At 37.1% G+C, this 19,017-nt stretch overlaps 1 protein-coding gene across 1 annotated transcript in view; it reads left to right on the top strand.

Moving 5' to 3' along the window:
• ANLN (anillin, actin binding protein) overlaps nucleotides 1-15,998 on the top strand; it is a 54,022-nt gene extending 38,024 nt beyond the window's left edge. Inside the window, exons 21-24 of the mRNA XM_061197919.1 lie at nucleotides 5,171-5,257; nucleotides 8,557-8,664; nucleotides 12,841-13,013; nucleotides 15,811-15,998. Of these exons, the coding sequence (XP_061053902.1) occupies nucleotides 5,171-5,257; nucleotides 8,557-8,664; nucleotides 12,841-13,013; nucleotides 15,811-15,934 (492 nt within the window). The 3' untranslated portion in view covers nucleotides 15,935-15,998. The remainder of the gene's footprint in view (nucleotides 1-5,170; nucleotides 5,258-8,556; nucleotides 8,665-12,840; nucleotides 13,014-15,810) is intronic.
• Nucleotides 15,999-19,017: the final 3,019 nt, after the last annotated feature.

Genomic DNA, 19,017 nt, shown 5'->3' on the forward strand with positions numbered 1-19,017 from the left:
AAACCCAGGCCCCTGGCAGTGAAAGTGCCGAGTCCTAACCACTGGACCGCTGGGGAATTCCCCTTTTCTGCTGTTAATATTTTAAAATATTTTGATATGTGACAGTTTGACCCTAATCTGCCTAGGTGTGGTTTTCTTTGTCATACTGGGTTATTTCTTTATCATACTAGGTTTCAATGACCTTTACGGAGCTGTAGTTCATGTGTTTCATATGTTTTGGCAAATTCTCAGCCATTATCTCATCAAGTATTTCTTCTGCACTGTTTTCTTTTCTTTCTAGGACTCCAATTAAATGTATGTTGGACTCTTGACTATGTTCCTACAGGTCTATGGCACTCTTTTTGTTTTTAATTTTCCTTTGTGTTTCATTTTGGATCATTTCTGTTTACCAGTCTTTGAGTTCATCTATCCTTTTTTCTAATGTGCCCCAGTTTCCTGTAAAGCCCATCCAATGAATCAATTTCAACTTTTTTTTTTTTATTCTAAAATTTCTATTTGGATCTTCTTTAGAGCTTCTATTTCTCTGTCAAAATTCTCCCTCTTCTCACCCATTTTTGTCCATCTTTTCCTCTAAATTCTTTAACAAATTATAAATGTCTCTGTCGTGTAATTCTAACATCTAGATCATCTGTGGATCTGCTATTGACAGGGTTTGTTTTGTTTTCTTTTGATTAAAGGCCACCTTTTCCTGCTTTTTCATGTCTTGTAAAACTTTTAAACCATAGGCTAGATGTGATGTGATGTGATGTGATGTGATGTGATGTTATGTTGTTATGTAATGTTATGTTATAAAAGAACAGTAGAGACTGAAGTAGGTGGTAATAACACCCTCTTGTTTCTCAGTATAATCAGAAGTTGAGCTGAGATAGTGCTTTAGTTAGTTGGGTTCAACTCTTGTTTCAAATGCCTTGAGAGTGAAGTTAGGCCCCTCCTTTCAGTAGAACTTTGAGATCTAAATTCTGAAAGTCTACAAGATTTCTTTTTGCTTTCCAGATCTGCCTCTGGCTTGTGGCATTAGCATTTACTCAGCAAAATTCTGGGGAGTGGGGGAGATTGGCAGGTAGGGAGGGCTAGCTCTGACCCTAGGCTCTTTTGAGATGCTCATCTAGGTAGACAGTCTTCACTTAGCTGTTAAAGACTTCACTGGTTTTTCCTTTTCCCTGCAAAATTCATTGCCTATTGCCAGCATGCTCCTCTGTCAGTTCTTGCTCCCAGGGAATAAAGTGGCCACCCCTGATTTGGCTCACCCAGGAAGGGTACATTCCTTACTGGAATTTGGTCCATTAAATTTTTTTTTGCTTGCACAACTCTTAGATAGCTTTAAGGAAAATAAGATATTCTTAGCTTATCCATTGTTTTCTTGTTGTTGCAGTAGAAATGGTGGTCTTTTGTGACCTTTCACATCCTAACTGGAAGTGGAGCTCTGAGCATGTAATGGAAGTAGAACTCCTTTCTATGTATCCCCCTAACCAAGCACACTGGAGTAGATTTAATGGACAGAATTTAGATATACTTTTGTGTGTGTCTCTGTAGCTAGCAAATCAGCCATGGTTGGGAGTGAAGAGTCATTACATCATGACAGTAATTGCATCTGGTATGGATTTAGGACATTCCAGACAATCTTCATATTGAACTTAAATGTCTTTGTCAGATAGATTTCAACATTGGCTTTCACTACTAGGTCTATGTTTGTGGCTTTCTACCCTCTCTGTAATGCAGACTTGTGTTTGATATGAGGTCCTTAGTTTTAGAAATCTGCCTGGAAGTAAAATGGTACAAACATTTGATGAAAATTATCGTCATGAAATGTATTAGCTCTATATTATATACATTATAGAGCAACTTTATTTTTATCTATATATAACCTACTAGGTAATTATTGCTCAGATAACTTTTGTTCTTTGGCGGTAAATTTATATGTATGTGTACGTATATGTAGATGATATGGCATGTATCAGTACTTCATTACTTTCTATGGCTGAGTATTATTGCATTATGTTATATACTACACTTTGTCCACTCATCTGTTGACGGACATTTGGTCTGTTTCTTTTTGGCTATTGTGAATAACGCTGCTATAAACTTGGGCGTACAATACCTGTTTTCAGTCTTTGGGGGTATATATCTAGGAGAGGAATTGTGTGGTTATATGTTAATTCTGTTTAACTTTTTGAGGAACCACCAAACTGTTTCTCATAGGTCCTGAACCGTTTGACATTCCTACCAGTAATGTCGGTTCCAGTGTCTCCACATCCTTGCTAAAGCTTGTTATTTTCCATATTTTTGATTATAGCCATCATAGTGGGTATGAAGTGGCACCTCATTGTGGTTTTGATTTGCATTTCCCTAACGACTAATTTTTGGCTTTGGAAGGGGTTTTTTTTGGCTTATACAACAGAAGTTTATTTTTTCATAGTTCTGGAGGCTAGAAGTCTAAGATCAGGGCATTGGGAGGGTTGATTTTTTTCTAAACCCTCTCTCTTTAGCTTGTAGATAGCTGTATTATGTGTCTTCACATGGTCTTTCTCTGTGTGTGTGTCCAAATCTTCTCTTTCTATGAGGACACAGTTACATTGGATTAGGGCCCATCCTAATGAACTAATTTAACCTTAATTACTTCTTTGAAGACCCTATCTCCAAATACAGTCACATTTAGTGGTATGGGGAGTTAGAACTTCAACATGTGAATTTGGTTAGGGATGGGGAGGAGACACAATTTAGTCATAGCATGGTTTAAGCTATAGCATGAGTTTTGGGATTATAAATGTTGGAAACATACTTGTATCTAAGGAATAAGGAAAGCTTTATAGATACAGAATGATTCAACTTTAAAACAAGCAATAAAAAAATCTGCTTTCAATAACTTATTGTTGGTTTTGTAATTTAGCTTATGTTTATTTTGGTTCAAAGCAATGTGCTTCCAATAAAAGAATCAGATTCCTTTTTACTCATTCCTCAGTAAATGGTTCTGGACACAGTGGCAACTTGAGATTTCCATTGAAATCTTCGTACTTATCCTCACCTTCATCATTATTGTCGCCATCATCATCAAGCTAACAATTATTACCTAACGACTATTGATGTTGAACATCTTTTCATGTGTTTGTTGGCTATTAGTATATCGTCTTTGAAGAAATGTCTATTCAAGTCTTTTGCCAATTTTTAAGTTGGATTGTTTGGAATGTTTTAATTGAGTTGTCTTTTTATTGTTGAGTTGTAAGAGTTCTTAATGTATTCTAGATACTAAACCATTATTAGATACATGATTTGCAAATATTTTCTCCTGTTTTGTACATTGTCTTTTCACTTTCTTATGCTTTGATACACAGAAGTTTAAAATTCTTTATTGTAATAAATAATACGTAACATGAGATCTACCCTCAACAAATTTTTAAGTGTACCATATTATTAACTATAAGCACAATGTTGTGCAGCAGATCTCTAGAATTTTTTCATCTTGGATGACTGAAATTCTATACCCATTGAATAGCAACTCCCTTTTCCCCCCCTCCTACCAGTCCCTGCCAACCACCACTCTACTTTCTGCTTCTGTTGAGTTGACTACTCTTGATACCTCATACAAATGGAATCATGTAGTATTTGTCCTTTTGTGACTTATTTCACTTAGCATAATGTCCTCAAGGTTCATCCATGCTGTAACACCTGACAGGATTTCCTTCTTTTTTATGGCTGAATAAAACTCTATTGTTTGTATGTACTACATCCCCCCACCTCCCCCGGCTGCCTTCTTTTTTTTCAATAGGAGTATTTGGGTATTATTTGACAAAACAAACAGTGTTCTTTAAGCAAACATTTATTGAATGTCTGGATATGGTTTGGCAATAGGATATGGAAACAAACGTGAGAAGGACACGATAATTGACCTCAAGGATCTGCTGTGCAGAGGTGTGGGGCTGTGGGTTAGGACACATAAGAAAATATACACTGAGAGTCTCAAGGCCTAAAAGACAAACTTTGGGCTCTGAGAAGAACAGGATCTGGATGGCCTAGAGTAGTTTCATATACAGAAGTGGGGAGAAAGGAGACTATACCACATTTTCTTTGTCTATTCAGCTGTTGATGGGCATTTAGATTGTTTCCACCTCTTGACTGTTATGAAGAATGCTGCAATGAACATGGGAGTGCAAATATCCCTTTAAGAGCCTGATTTTGATTCTTTTGGATAAATTCCCAGAAGTGGGGTTGATTGGTTATATGGTAGTTCTATTTTTAATTTTTTGAGGAACCTCCATACTGAAAAGTTTTTCATTTTGATGAAGTTTAATTTATCTGTTTTTTCTTTTGTTGCTCATGGTTTTGTATTATATCTGAGAAGCCATTGCCAAATTCATGATCATTGAAGATTTACTCCTCTGTTTTTCTTCTAAGAGTTGTATGGTTTTACCTTTCACATTTAGGTCATTGATCCATTTTGAGTTAATTTTTGTATGTGGTATGAGGTAGGGATCCAACTTCACTCTTTTGCATGTGGCTATCCAGTTTCCCCAGCACCATTTGTTGAAAATATTGCTCTTTCCTCATTGAATGGTTTTGGTACCCTTGTTGAAAATCAATCTGGCATATGTGTATGGGTTTGTTTCTGGACTCTCAATTCTATTCCTGTGGTCTATATATCTATCCTTATGCCAGTACCACACTGTTCTGATTACTGTAGCTTTGGATTGGTTTGAAATTGGGAAGTATGATTCTTTCAACTTTGTTTTTCTTTTTCAAGATTGTTTTGGTTATTTGGGGCCTCTTGCAATTCTATATGAATTTGAGGATCAGCGTTTCCATTCTGCGGTTCACTATTCTTTATTGCTGAATAATATTATATTGTATTAATATGCCAATTGGTTTATCCCATCTTCTATCAAGTATATTCTGTTGATAGGGAATGGATAAACACATGTATTCTCTTCTTAAATCTGTGTTTTCTTTATCACATTACTTGGGACTTAGGGTTCTGCTTTAATCAGGCTCTACACTGAGTGAATTTATTCTTCAAAAGCATTTGTTACTAAGGAACCAGTGGCTTTTGGGCCACCTATTTTATATTCCAGCTTTAGAAAATACTGTGTTTTCAAGACATAATATTCTCTATTCATGATTTATACATGTTTTATCAAGAAAAACTGTTTTACAAATAATTTACTCTCTTTCTTCACAGGTACCCTTTCTATGTCCTTTGGAAGGTCATATTTACTTAAAAATAAAGTGTCAAGTGAATTCAAGTGTTGAAGAGAGAGGTTTTCTAGTAAGTAACATCACTGGATCTATATTTTCTTTTTTCCATTTTGTGAAGCATAGACTTGGTTTCCCATAAGAATGAAAGTCTGTGTGACTAAGTGATAAATTGGTTCAGATTTGTTGCATGTCCACTATATGCCAATCACTGTGCTGGTGTTAGAATATAATAGGCCACAGAAAATAATCCCTCCACTCAGGAACTTTTAGTGTAATCGGGAGAAATACAAGTGAACAGTTAAGTACAATACAGTACTATAATGGGAGAAAGCATAGAGTGCATGGGTGTAAATTGGTGGGACACCAGGTCTTAGGTATGAGTGGGAAGGCTTAAAGAAAGGTACTGGAAGTAACTTGTAAACTGCTAGCTGAACAAGTGAGCCAGAGGGAGAGAAGAGGGAGAAGTGCTCCAGATGAAGGGAAAAGCATTACAATGGCCTGGAGGGCCCTTCCCTCTCTCACCCCCACCAGAGAAAAAGATGACACATTTAGATAGTGGCAGGTATTTCAGGGTAGCTAGAGCTTAGAGTCTGAGTGTGTGTGTGGAGAAGGGGTAGTGAGAGGAGTGATTGGGGAGGAAGGTGGGGTTAGGGGAAATGGAGCCAAGTGTTAGAGGGTCTTTTAAAGACTTCCGACTTTATCCTGAAGTCGGTTGGGTACTCTTGTAGGATTTTAAGCAGAGGATTAACATCAAATTTGGAGTTTAGGAAAGTCATTCTGACTAACGTGTGGAAGTGGACTGGGGAGTGGCAGAACTGAAGAAGATTAGTGAAGAAACTGAGTTACTCCATGAGAGAGGGGATGGGGGCTGGCAGTCAGGGTGGAGAGAAGGACCCACCGTGGATAGATGAAGGAGGAAGAAGTGCAGACCCTAGTGGTTTGGCTGTAGGGGTGGAGAAGCAGAAGTAAGGATGTCACCCAGATCCCTGCCTTGCACAACTTGTTGGGTGGCAGTGATTATACTGAGATAAGGGGGAGGAGCATGTTTGGGGTGGAAACCGTTTTTCCCCCAAATTTTATTGTGGTAAATTGCAAGCATATAGCAACGTTGATAGGATTTTACAATGAACGCCTGTATAGCCAGCATGTAGATTTTGCCTTTAACATTTTTTACTGTCCTTGCTGTATCATGTACCTACTACCTAGCTATCCTTCTAGCCAGTCCTGAAAATATCATATTTTGGGGGGAAGAATTTCAAAGTATATTGTAGACATTAGCATGTTCCCGTGAATCTTCAATGTACGTCCCCTGAGTTCTGACACAGGCATACATCTGTGTAACCCAAATTTCTATTAAGATAGACAATTTTACCCCAGAAAGTTCCCTCATGCCCCTTGTCAGTCAGTCCCCACCCAAGGTAGGAAGTTTTAATGAGTTAAGTTTTAAATAACTTGAATTTTAGATGCATACAGACACGTTTCAGAGTTTGAGTTTGGAGCTCAAGATAGACATTTTAGATGAGGTGAAGGTTTGGAAATCTGCAGCAGAGAGATAGTAATGGAAGCTCAAGCAGCGTTGAATAGCCAGGAGAACACTAATATTTAAGCCACAGACCTAGGAAGAGAAGCTCTCAAGGGAGACTACAGGGAGGGCAATGGAGAACTTAGTATCGTTGTTGCCAGGGGAAGAGAGTCTGCAAGAGGGAGTGGTCAAATTAGATAAGGATCTGTTAGACACTGTTGGACTTATTAAAGAAGTGGTCATTCTAGTCTTGTTGAGAGCAGGAGCTAGATTGCAAATGGTTATAAAGGGAGTGGAGGGTGAAGAATGGGAGTGCAACAACTCTGAAACAAAGTTTGGCTGCAGCGGGGTAAAGAGAGTGTGGTACCTGCAGAGGTATGTAGGGTGAAAGAAGGATTTTGTTGACGTTTTATTAAGATTGGAGAGATTTGAGCATCTTTAAATTCAAATGGGTAGCTTCTAATAGGGCCAAAGAGGGCAAAGGTAGAGGCAATGGGGAACCTGCACTTTAAGAAATAACACATGGAACAAGGTCATGAGAGTGAGAACAAATAAGACCCAAGCCACGGTTCATGATCTTGTACAGGATTATACTTTTCCCATTATCAGAGGTGGAAAGTATGTGTGTAGAATACACAGAAGATTGTGGGTGTGGTACCAGAAGTAGAGAAAATCTAATAGCTTTGGTTTTCTTTGTGAAGCAAGAATTTGAGCTATACAAAAGATATCACAAGTCAATTTGCAGTTGCTGACAAAGGGCACGGAAAGAAGAGGTAGATTGTACAGAAATTCCAAGCGGCCAAGGTGACTATAGATCAGACTTCGTAGCTTTTTTCACATGTAAATCCAGCAGGTGGCACTAGATATTCTTGGAAAAGTGTCTTTATAAATTTCTGACTTGAAAGCAGTGTTTACTTACTGACCTTTTCCTTTAATGTAAATATTTCCATATTTTACTCTAGATACCTTTAGCCCCTGATCTACTCTTAGGACATTCATTTGCCTAAAATGTCTGACCTACTTAATGTTTGAGCAGGGCTCTTAACTACTTTAGAGTTAGATCTTTTCAGGTTTACTCTATCTTGAATCCTATAGGCCATTCTTATCACATCCACACTTACAGAAATGTGGTAAAAAAAAATTACTCAGGACTCCCCCAAATAACTTCTGTCCCCTGTCTAAGCAATGCCTTTTAATTACTTCTAACCTCTATAAAAAATAGAGGTAGTAATTGAAATGGTTCAGTTGCTTGGTTCAGTTTTCCTTCCTGATGTGCCAGGGACAGCTGGAAGGAAGGAGACTACCAACCAGAGAAACTTGCTAAGTGATTCTAAAATGGTACTAGTCTAACTCTGCCAAGACTGATGAGCAGCAAGAAAAGTATGTTCTGGTTTAGCTAGAAGGTTCCAGTTCTGCTTTGTGACCGTGTGTTGTCATCTAATTTCCTTGGCCTTCAGTTTCCCCAGCTATAAAAATGAAAAAGCTATCCTCTTGTTATTTTTCTCTGATTATAGTAGGGGGTAATGATAACTTGTATTATTTTTATCCATCAAATTTTTCCTTTTCTATTACCTTTATGATGTAAAAGGTGAACGTAAACACAAAAGGGAGCTGGCGAGTCATTTGTACTAACTTTGTGCTTGAGACTGAAATAACAAGATTTCTGGCCTTGATACAGAGTAGAATAAAAATAAACTTAAGTACTTTATAAAAGAGAGAAAAGAAAAAGAAAATCATGCAAGTAGATTTTGAAGTATGAAATATGTCAACATACTGAGGTTTAATGTATAGAAAACATTTAATTGATCCTCAAGTTTCTAAAGTCAGTATTTCATTGACTTTTCCAGACCATATTTGAAGATGTCAGTGGTTTTGGTGCCTGGCATCGAAGATGGTGTGTTCTTTCTGGAAACTGTATCTCTTATTGGACTTATCCAGATGATGAGAAACGAAAGGTAATATTAATATTGATGGTCAGTGGTGAAAGCCCTAACTGACTTTCAGGGAATATTTCATGCAAATGTTCCCCGTGGCCCCCATCAACCACCCAAATGCCCCATTAAAAATATTTACTAAGCCATTAAAAATGTTCTTGTTGAAAGACTAGTGAGTGTGTGTGTGTGCATGTGTGTGTATTTGTGTAAAAATTTTATATCTTATCCATTCCCTGTGATTTGACCACTCTTGAAATACCTTAAGGAACATATTTTTCTTTTTTTCTGGAATGTTTCATAATATTTTTTAATTGACACTTTTAGTCAGAAATATTTTCAATTCACTTTTGTATTTTATTAACAGTTGATTTACCTAACTCTGAGATAAAACAGAAAGGAAAAACTACCATAGGAATATAGTGGTTTTGGTTTTGTTTCTAAAATTTGATAATAGAATTTTATGGATACATTACATCTTGTTTTTAAAGAATTTAATATTATTGCCCAAGTGTGGTAATTTATTATCCCAAAACTGGAAAATAGAAATAAGCAGAATTATAAAGTAAAATCATCTATAACAGAGATAACTACTGTTCACATTTTGCTGTGTATCCTTCTAAATTTTTAAAATGTATAATATGTAATAATAGTTATATATCCATTTATGAATCTTTTTTAAACAGAAAGTATCATGTTTTTTATAACTTAATTTTTACTTGATAATATCCTGATATCTTTCCACATCAGTAAAAATACATCTGTGATATTGCATTAGATAGCTATATGTATTACACTGTAGCTATATAAAATTTTATTTTAAAGTTTATTGTGAAATATTTAGAACCTTCAAATAGACCAAAAAAAACAAGTAATTTCCATCAACCTCTGTGTTATCAGTCCAGTTAAAGCTCCTCATGTAATTTTCTCTCCCTCATAGAGATAACCCCTATCCTGAAATTATTTTGTTCCTATGTATTTCTTTAAATTTTTATTATATATTATATATAAGCAGTATATTATTGCAATTGCATATTTTGAAGCATTATACAAATAGATCATACTGTATATACTATTCTGCAACTTGCGTGTTTTAAGTCAACATGATTTGTGACATTAGTCTAGGCTGGTGTGTGTAGCTCTAGTTTGTACAGCTCTAGCCATCTTTCTCTGTACTAAAGTATTCCATTGTAAGAATGTATCACAATTAATTTATCCACTTCTCCTATTTATGGGCACTTAGATTATTTCCAAGTTGTTGCTATTATAAACAGCTCTGCTATAACTTAGCTACATGGATCAGAGCTCTTTCTTGAGTTTGTATCTAGTAGCAGAATTGCTGGTTTGTAGGGTTTCGCACATCTTCAATTTAGCTAGATTTTGTCCAGTTATTTGTTTTATTTTTTATTTTTTAAATAGGGAGCATTTTTTCTTTTTTTTTTTTTTTAATTTTTATTTATTTATTTTATTTATGGCTGTGTTGGGTCTTCGTTTCTGTGCGAGGGCTTTCTCTAGTTGTGGCAAGCCGGGGCCACTCTTCATCGCGGTGCGCGGGCCTCTCACTATTGCGGCCTCTCTTGTTGCGGAGCACAGGCTCCAGACGCGCAGGCTCAGTAGTTGTGGCTCACGGGCCCAGTTGCTCCGCGGCATGTGGGATCTTCCCAGACCAGGACTCGAACCCATGTCCCCTGCATTGGCAGGCAGATTCCCAACCACTGCGCCACCAGGGAAGCCCCTGTCCAGTTATTCTTGAAATTGGTTGTACAATATTCCGTTCCCACCAGGAGTATATGAGAGTTCTCAGTGTTCCACATCCCACCAATGCTTGATATGTCAGCCTTTTAAACTCTTGTCAGTGTGATAGGTGTGAAATGTTATTTCACTGTGTTTTTATTTTGGTTTTCCTTGATTGAACATTAAGAGTAAGTATCTTTTCTTATGTGTTTTGGCCATTTATTTCCCTAGTCTTTTGCTTGGCATATGTTTTAATTTATCTTTATAATATCTTTTCATAAACAGAAATTTTTAATGCTAAGATAAATCTGTCAATTTATTGCTTTATTGTTTGCTTTTTTGAGTCTTAGTTAAGAAAATCATCTCTATAGTCATAAAGATATTCTCCTATACTTCCTTATAACTTCTGAAAGTTATAAGGATTTATAGTTCATATTTAATTTACCTGGAGTTGATTTTTTTTCCCCAATCTGGAAACCCAACTGTGCTAGCCCCATTGGATGGTCCATTCTTTCCCCACTGATCCACATGCTGTTTCTGACATGTATCAAGATATCATTATATATGTAGGTCTATATGAGGCTTTCTATTCTGTTTCCTTTGGTTTGTATCTCTCAGTCTCAATTACCATAGCTTTAAAATAAATCTTAATGTCTGGTAAGGTAAGTCTCCTAACTTGTGTTTTTATTCAATAATGTATTATTTATTCTTGGTCCTTTTTACACACACACACACACACACACACACACACGGAAATATGTGTACCTGTATATTTAACTTTTTATAATTGAAAATGTTCAAATGTACACAAAACAGAGAGAAATAGTATATTGAACTCCTAGCTTCAACAATTATTAACTTTCATGTTTCATTTCTTTCTCCACAGCACACACACTTTTTTGTTCTTGTTGGTTTGCTGAGGTATTTTAAAGCAAATATCACACTTCATATTATATCATTTAACCTGTGTGAGTCAAGGTTGCCAGTTCCTAACATTCATTGGTCAGTACCCCAAGGAAGCCAGATTTCAGGCTAGCTTACCATTCTGCACTCTCTCTTCCTCATTGATTTTGGCCTTTGAAGGTTTCTTTCACTTTCTTGTGAGTTCAGTTATTTGGCATTTGGGGAATTATGGAAGGACTTTTAGACTATTTAGTCTGCCATACTTGCTGGAGACATAATATTATTATTTGTTTAAATAGTCCCCAATTACTGTCATTTAATTTGTTTCAATCTTTTCACTATTATGAAAAAACAGGGACTATACCCATATAAACATCTTTGTGCACCTATGTATTTGCTTAGGATAAATTTCTTTTAGGTGAAGTTGTAGGATCAGGGTATGCCCATTTTGAATGTTTTTTGATTGCTCTTATCAAATTGTCTACCAGTAGTAGACCATTTATGCTTTCACCAGCAGTGTATGCGAGTTTCTATCGCCACCCCAACCAATCAACATAGGTTATTACCATTCTTTCCTGACTTGGCCAATCTAATGTTTAAAAATGGTATATCTCATTCTAATTTCTTCTTAAAATTATTAATAGAGTTAACACTTTTACTGGCTTTTCAAAAATTGTTTGTGCCCATACTTGTCCCTTTTCCAATTTTTCAGGACCATTTAGTCTTATGAATTTTTATCTTTGACTCTCATACCATAGGAATAATATGGCTTCCAACAATCCAAAGCAATAGTTTAGCCTGGTCTTTTAGAGATACATAAAAAATATTTACAAATGAAATCTGATGTCTAGGTTTCTGTTTATAGAAAGGGAGGAATTAAGTGGGCTATAGACAAAAGGTGGTTGAATGTGTGTTTCTAATTGTTAGAGCTGATTAATGGGTACATGGAAGTTCATTATGCTGTTCTTTTTATTTTGTATCTGTTTGAAGTTTTCCATAACAAAAAGTTTGTTTTTTAAGTTGACTAAGAGCTCCAGTTGACATCTTTGGTTTCTATTTTTATGACCAGCAAAAAACAGTAATAAATGTTAAATATGTTTCTCTAAACTCAGTGTAATTAAACTTTAACTTTTAAATTAATGCCTTTTTTAAAAAATTAATTTATTCATTTATTTATTTTTGGCTGTGTTGGGTCTTCATTGCTGTGCATGGGCTTTCTCTAGTTGCGGCAAGTGGGGGCCACTCTTCATCGCGGTGCGCGGGCCTCTCACTATCGCGGCCTCTCTTGTTGCGGAGCACGGGCTCCAGACGCGCAGGCTCTGTAGTTGTGGCTCACGGGCCTAGTTGCTCCGCGGCACGTGGGATCTTCCCAGACCTGGGCTCGAACCCGTGTCCCCTGCATTGGCAGGCAGATTCTCAACCACTGCGCCACCAGGGAAGCCCTAAATTAATGCCTTTTTAATTTTAAATTTGTATCAACTGGAATACTGCTTAATGCTTACTGACTTAAATGGTCTTGTTTATTTTCTACTAATCATGTTTTTTAAAAATTTGTTTTTAAAGAATCCCATAGGAAGATTAAATTTGGCCAATTGTACCAGTCGGCAGATAGAACCAGCCAACAGAGAATTTTGTGCAAGACGCAACACTTTTGAATTAATTACTGTCCGACCACAAAGAGAAGATGACCGAGAGACTCTGGTCAGCCAATGCAGGGACACACTCTGTGTCACCAAGTATGTATTGGGCTATAAATATTTCTATCAACTAAGTGATTGCCCACTATGTTCTTACCACTGTAAGAAATATCAGAGATGATCCTTGTCTTTGAAGAGGGTACAGTCTTAATGAGGAAACAAAACACACACACATCAGTAAGAGAGTAAGCTAATAATTAAATCAATATCGTTAAGAAAAATACAGCATTCAAGTTATATCTTAGCTTATCATGTTTTCTAGTATACTCACAGTATAGCCATTTTCAGGACAGTTACCTAATATTCTTTGGGCTGAGTTTGAAGATTTCATGTGTAATTGAGAAGTCAAGTATTTTTTAAAGCAATTTGACACATCCCTTCCTGTCTATTCCCCAAATACCCTCGATTAACCTGCTGACTTACAAAACAGTTTACTCTGCAAATTTCTGGTTGGAGATTAACAGAATAAACTACTGGGAGTGTCACTTTTCGTTAACCCTAATCTTAAGTATAAGATGCAAAAGCTTATTGCTAAGAGTCTAAGGTTCTTTTGCTTGGATGCCCAAGAGAAGCTTGCAGACCAACTTCAACGTACAAAATTATGATTAGGGACAAAAGTTAGAATTTGACAGAATCTCTGTTAATCAGACTGTTGCTGGATATTGCAGACAGGGAGATGGGTAGAACTGGCTCCATGAGTTTCTGATGTGGAAATATCAGAAAGTTCAGCCAAGAGACACTCTATTAAAATAGAATAAAGTTGCCCAGATACCGCCAGTTGGTTTTAAAACAGAGAAAGAGGGGATGCGTTCTTTGGAAATTCTTGATGTCTAGATTACTTTCAGATTAATTTAGTTGAACTCATCCACTCCTTTCCTTCGGGGGCCTTCTGTGCAGCAGTGACATCAGACAGGACAGGAGAGGCAAATTGGATTTATAGTCACTTTCTTTAGTAGCTACCCTGTTCATGGCCACAGTCAGTGAGGGAACCAACCAAAGTTCAGTCCCCAAGTACTTCCTGACCACAATGGCCCTTTTTAAACATTACTCACATTTTTCATATAATCTTATCTTTTACTTGTTACATAAACCCTCCCAGACTTCGACCTTCTCCTGCGGTAGAAATAGTTATATCACATATTGCTCTAATTACTCTGTAGTTCACTTGCATGCAGTTTTTCTTATTATAACATTATTGTAATTTGAGTGGACACTTTATCCAAGCATTTGAGAGAGGCCCATTCTCAGCTCAGTCTTGGCTGAGTCTTTAGCTTTGCTTGGTGGCTTCTTAAAACTTATTTCACTTTTTGGTCATATATTTTGCAGAGTATATACATTTTACAGTTCTGCATTCTCCTTTGTATTATTTATGTTTCTCCCCAGGGCCTTTTTGACCTATGCCTTTTATCTAAATTTAATGTATCTCGTTTTTATTTCTACTAACCAACCTTGCTATCTTTCCCTCCTTCAATACAAAATATTTATCATCTGATCAATATTGCCTACTTTGAAATATAGATTATACATTTGAACTAGAGATGTTTCATCACATGGGGAGGCAGTATTATACAGTTGAACTTTGAAGTCAACAGACCTATGTTTAAATCCTGAGTCAGTGACTTACCAAATATGACCATGGCAAGTTACTTAACTTTGCTAGCCCTCTGAAATCTCCTGTGTCAGAGGAGAAGAATAAACTCCACAGAACGACAGTAGAGGTTAATGCGTAGACACACTTAGCATGGTGTCACGCACATGGAATGAGCTCAACGAATGGTCACTATCATTACTGTAAGTATTGTGTTCTCTCCGTTGACTAATAGATGATCAACTCACTGCTTATTCACGCTTATACCATTTCTAGTACCAATGGGGAGAAATTATAAAGATGGAGAATGAGTACAATACAACATACTTCTAACACCCGGCTGTCCTCTAGAAGAATGGTCTGGCTTGTGAATTAGAGAATTCCCCTTTCCCCCCACCCTCGCCTGCCGCATCAACTGGATATTCAACTTGTAGCTAAATATGGATACAAAGAAGAGATTCCTGATATGAACAAAGAGATTAGGATAGACAAAGTCTTAGGATCTTCAGATCATTTACTGTAAATACTGTGCTCTACTAATACAGTGGGACAAGAATAATGGGAGACAGTACAAAATAGTATTATCTATAAGGCCAGGTGAAGATTCATGAGTCTGTGATTCCAGCTCTTGGGGACCCTGAGTCTGAGGGATCTGGGGGGGCTCCCATATTCAGGCCTGTGGTGCGCTTGCTCTTCTAGGAAGTGACCCATGCTCAATGGCTGTCCTGCACCACCAAATTGCCCAGTCAGACCACCTGTACAAGTTTAGTTACTGTCTTTGGTGTGAAACTCTGTCATTTCCCAAATGTAATCAGTGTGAGTTATGGTTCAGCTAACCAACCTGCAAGATGATTCTCTTTTGTTGTAATTCGAGAAGCACTTTACTATGGGTCTCTTGATTTAGCATCCATTAAAACAGGGGTCCCCAAGCCCCGGTCTGTGGCCTGTTAGGAACCGGGCCGCACAGCAGGAGGTGAGCGGCGGGTGACCGAGCGAAGCTCCATCTGCCGCTCCCCATCACTCACATTACCGCCTCAACCACCTCCCCGCCGGCCATGGAAAAATTGTCTTCCATGAAACCGGTCCCTGGTGCCAAAAAGGTTGGGGACCGCTGCATTAAAAGGTGGTAAAGAGTTACTCCTTTTACTATTTAGGCTCCGCCCCCCACCCCCCCATCCCGCCCTAGCAAGAGTACTTGGAGATATGGAATGGGGGAAAGGATCCTGATCTTTTTGTTTGTTCATGTAGGAACTGGCTGTCTGCAGATACAAAGGAAGAGCGGGATCTCTGGATGCAAAAACTCAATCAAGTTCTTGTTGATATTCGCCTCTGGCAACCTGATGCTTGCTATAAACCTATTGGAAAGCCTTAAACTGTGGGACATTTCCAAGTCATATAGAGGTTTTCTGACTTATGTCATAAATGTTTCTTAAGAGCATCAGTTTTGCTGGTTGCATTTTATGCTTTAAATACAAAAGGGTATGTGCCAATATTCATTCACTACATATTATGCAGTATTTATATCTTTTATATGTAAAACTTCACCCGATTTCTCTTCTGTTATTCATAAATGATTGGAAGAAAAAATTTATTATAGTTGATTTTGCTAAATTTTAATTTAAAAAACTCATTTTCCTAGAAATCTAATTATTCAATTATTCATGTTAAAATATTTTTTTTAAAGTAAGAAATTTTGAGTTGTCTTCCTGGAGCTGTGGGTCTCAAAGTAGAAAGGTCTTCCAGGGTTGGAGACAGAAACCTCACACTTGATCATTCTTTCTCTAGCCTCAGTACTTTTTTCTAAAGGTTGTGATCATTTATTGATCATGATATATCTTGTTACTAGAGTACTGAAAAAAAATTCTAAGGGACCTTGCAGAAACATTTTTAGTAATGGAGGTAAGAACTTTTTCAAAGTAGCAAATGTTTATTAGTCTGATGCTTAAGGCTGCCTTCAAATAAGAGATGTGGACATAGGGCATATTATTGTGTGAGATTTGGGGGTTAAATGTTTAATTTAGAAGACTTAATAATCGCATGGTTTACATTTACTCAGTTACTATAAATGCTGTGTGGTGCACATTTTCATGGAATACAGGCTTTTAAAAATAACTATTTTTGCTCTATAGCTTACAGACTCCTCAGATATACTTGGCAAATTAGTTCTTTCTGTTCCTGTAACAAGAACAAATGTAAATTGAAGAATCTTTATATAAGAAAAGTAAACGTTACCAAGCTACTATGACTAATACTTTGCTTGCCTAAGTTCTTGTCTTTTTTCTTTTTCACATCAGTGTATGACAGTGTCTAGACACCCATTATGAAAATCACTTGAGAAACTGTTAAGTCATGTATTACCTTTAAAAGCCTAATGCCTTTTTTAAAATTATAAAATATTGTAAATGTAAAGCATGGTCTCAACTTTAAGTACACTTTCAACTTCTCTGAATTGTTAAAGTTATTGATGGCCTCATTTATAAACACTAAATTCTGTCACCTCCTGTCACTTTATTTTTTATTCATTCAAATGTGTTTTTTCTTATGTGTATTATAAAAATATATTTTATGATCTCATACCTAAATAAATACTTGCAAATGGCTTAAGGAATCAGCTATTTAAGAAATATTATTAAAATGTGCCATGTGGCTGCCCTGCATCCTAGGCTGCAGGCTTCTTGAGGGGATGGTACTGACTTGGTGAGGGTATTTCATTCATCTTTTTACCTCTAGCCCAGTGCTCAGCCCATTGTGTGTTCTTAGAGTCAGTGTTGAATCAGGAGGTGGATGAAGGATCCATTTCTGAGGCATTTCAATAGAATATGGTACTTGGATGCACATTCGAGGAGATGGAGGATGATTCCCAAGTGATTAGCAGAGACTGAGTAGATAAGTAACATCACCAGCCAAAACAGGGTATAGGTTTGGTGGGATTGATGACAGGACCCCTTTCATTTATTTGTAGATTTGTGTTTGTTTTTTAAATTTCTTTTTTAATAAATTTATTTATTTATTTATTTATTTATTTATGGCTGCGTTGCTGTGCGTGGGTTTTCTCTAGTTGTGGCGAGCGGGGGCTACTCTTCGTTGCGGTGCGTGGGCTTCTCATTGTGGTGGCTTCTCTTGTTGCGGAGCACGGGCCGTAGGCACATGGGCTTCAGTAGTTGTGGCGCGTGGGCTTCAGTAGTTGTGGCTCATGGGCTCTAGAGTGCAGGCTCAGTAGTTGTGGCGCACGGGCTTAGTTGCTCCGCGGCATGTGGGATCTTCCTGGACCAGGGCTCGAACCCGTGTTCCCTGCATTGGCAGGTGGATTCTTAACCACTGCATCACCAGGGAAGCCCTTGTGTTCATTTTTGAATAGGCATTATATGTCATTATACAAAATTCAAAAGACACAAAGAAGTTAAGGTGAAAAGTATGTCTTTTCCTCTTGTCATAGCCACTTTTGCCAATTTTGCCGTGTCCTCCTAGAGAGATTCTGTGCATATTACATCAACATATTTCTATTCTTTTGTTCATTAAAAATATTTCATACATACTGTTTGTTGTAAGTGAAAGAAAAAGGCACAACAGTATTCCTTAGCAAACATTATATCTTAGTATATGTATACAGGGTATATAAAGTTCAGTTTTAGAAGAAATTTGAGGTGATTGTGGAACATACGTTAGAAATACCTCATAAAAGGGAACCCTCTTGCACTGTTGGTGGGAATGTAAATTGATACAGCCACTATGGAGAACAGTATGGAGGTTCCTTAAAAAACTAAAACTAGAACTACCATATGACCCAGCAATCCCACTCCTGGACATATACCCTGAGAAAACCATAATTCAAAAAGACACATGCACCCCAATGTTCATTGCAGCACTAGTTACAATAGCCAGGTCATGGAAGCAACCTAAATGTCCATCAACAGAGGAATGGATAAAGAAGATGTGGTACATATATACAATGGAATATTACTCAGCCATAAAAAGGAATGAAATTATGCCATTTGCAGAGACATGGATGGACCTAGAGATTGTCATACAGAGTGAAGTAAGTCAGAAAGAGAAAAACAAATATCGTATAATGTTGCTTATATGTGGAATCTAGAAAAATGATACAGATGAACTTATTTGCAAAGCAGAAATAGAGACACAGGTGTAGAGAACAAACGTATGGATACCAAGGGGGGAAGGGGGGGGGATGAATTGGGAGATTGGGATTGACATATATACACTACTATGTATAATATAGATAACTAATGAGAACCTACTGTATATCAGGGGGAACTCTACTCAGTGCTCTGTGGTGACCTAAATGGGAAGGAAATCCAAAAAGGAGGGGATATATGTATACGTATAGCTGATTCACTTTGCTGTACAGCAGAAACTAATGCAACATTGTAAAGCAACTATACTCCAATAAAAATTAATTAAAAAAAAAAGAAATACCTCATAAACTGTGGGAAATAC

Source organism: Eubalaena glacialis, chromosome 8, assembly GCF_028564815.1.
Source record: "Eubalaena glacialis isolate mEubGla1 chromosome 8, mEubGla1.1.hap2.+ XY, whole genome shotgun sequence".
Taxonomy (NCBI): domain Eukaryota; kingdom Metazoa; phylum Chordata; class Mammalia; order Artiodactyla; family Balaenidae; genus Eubalaena; species Eubalaena glacialis.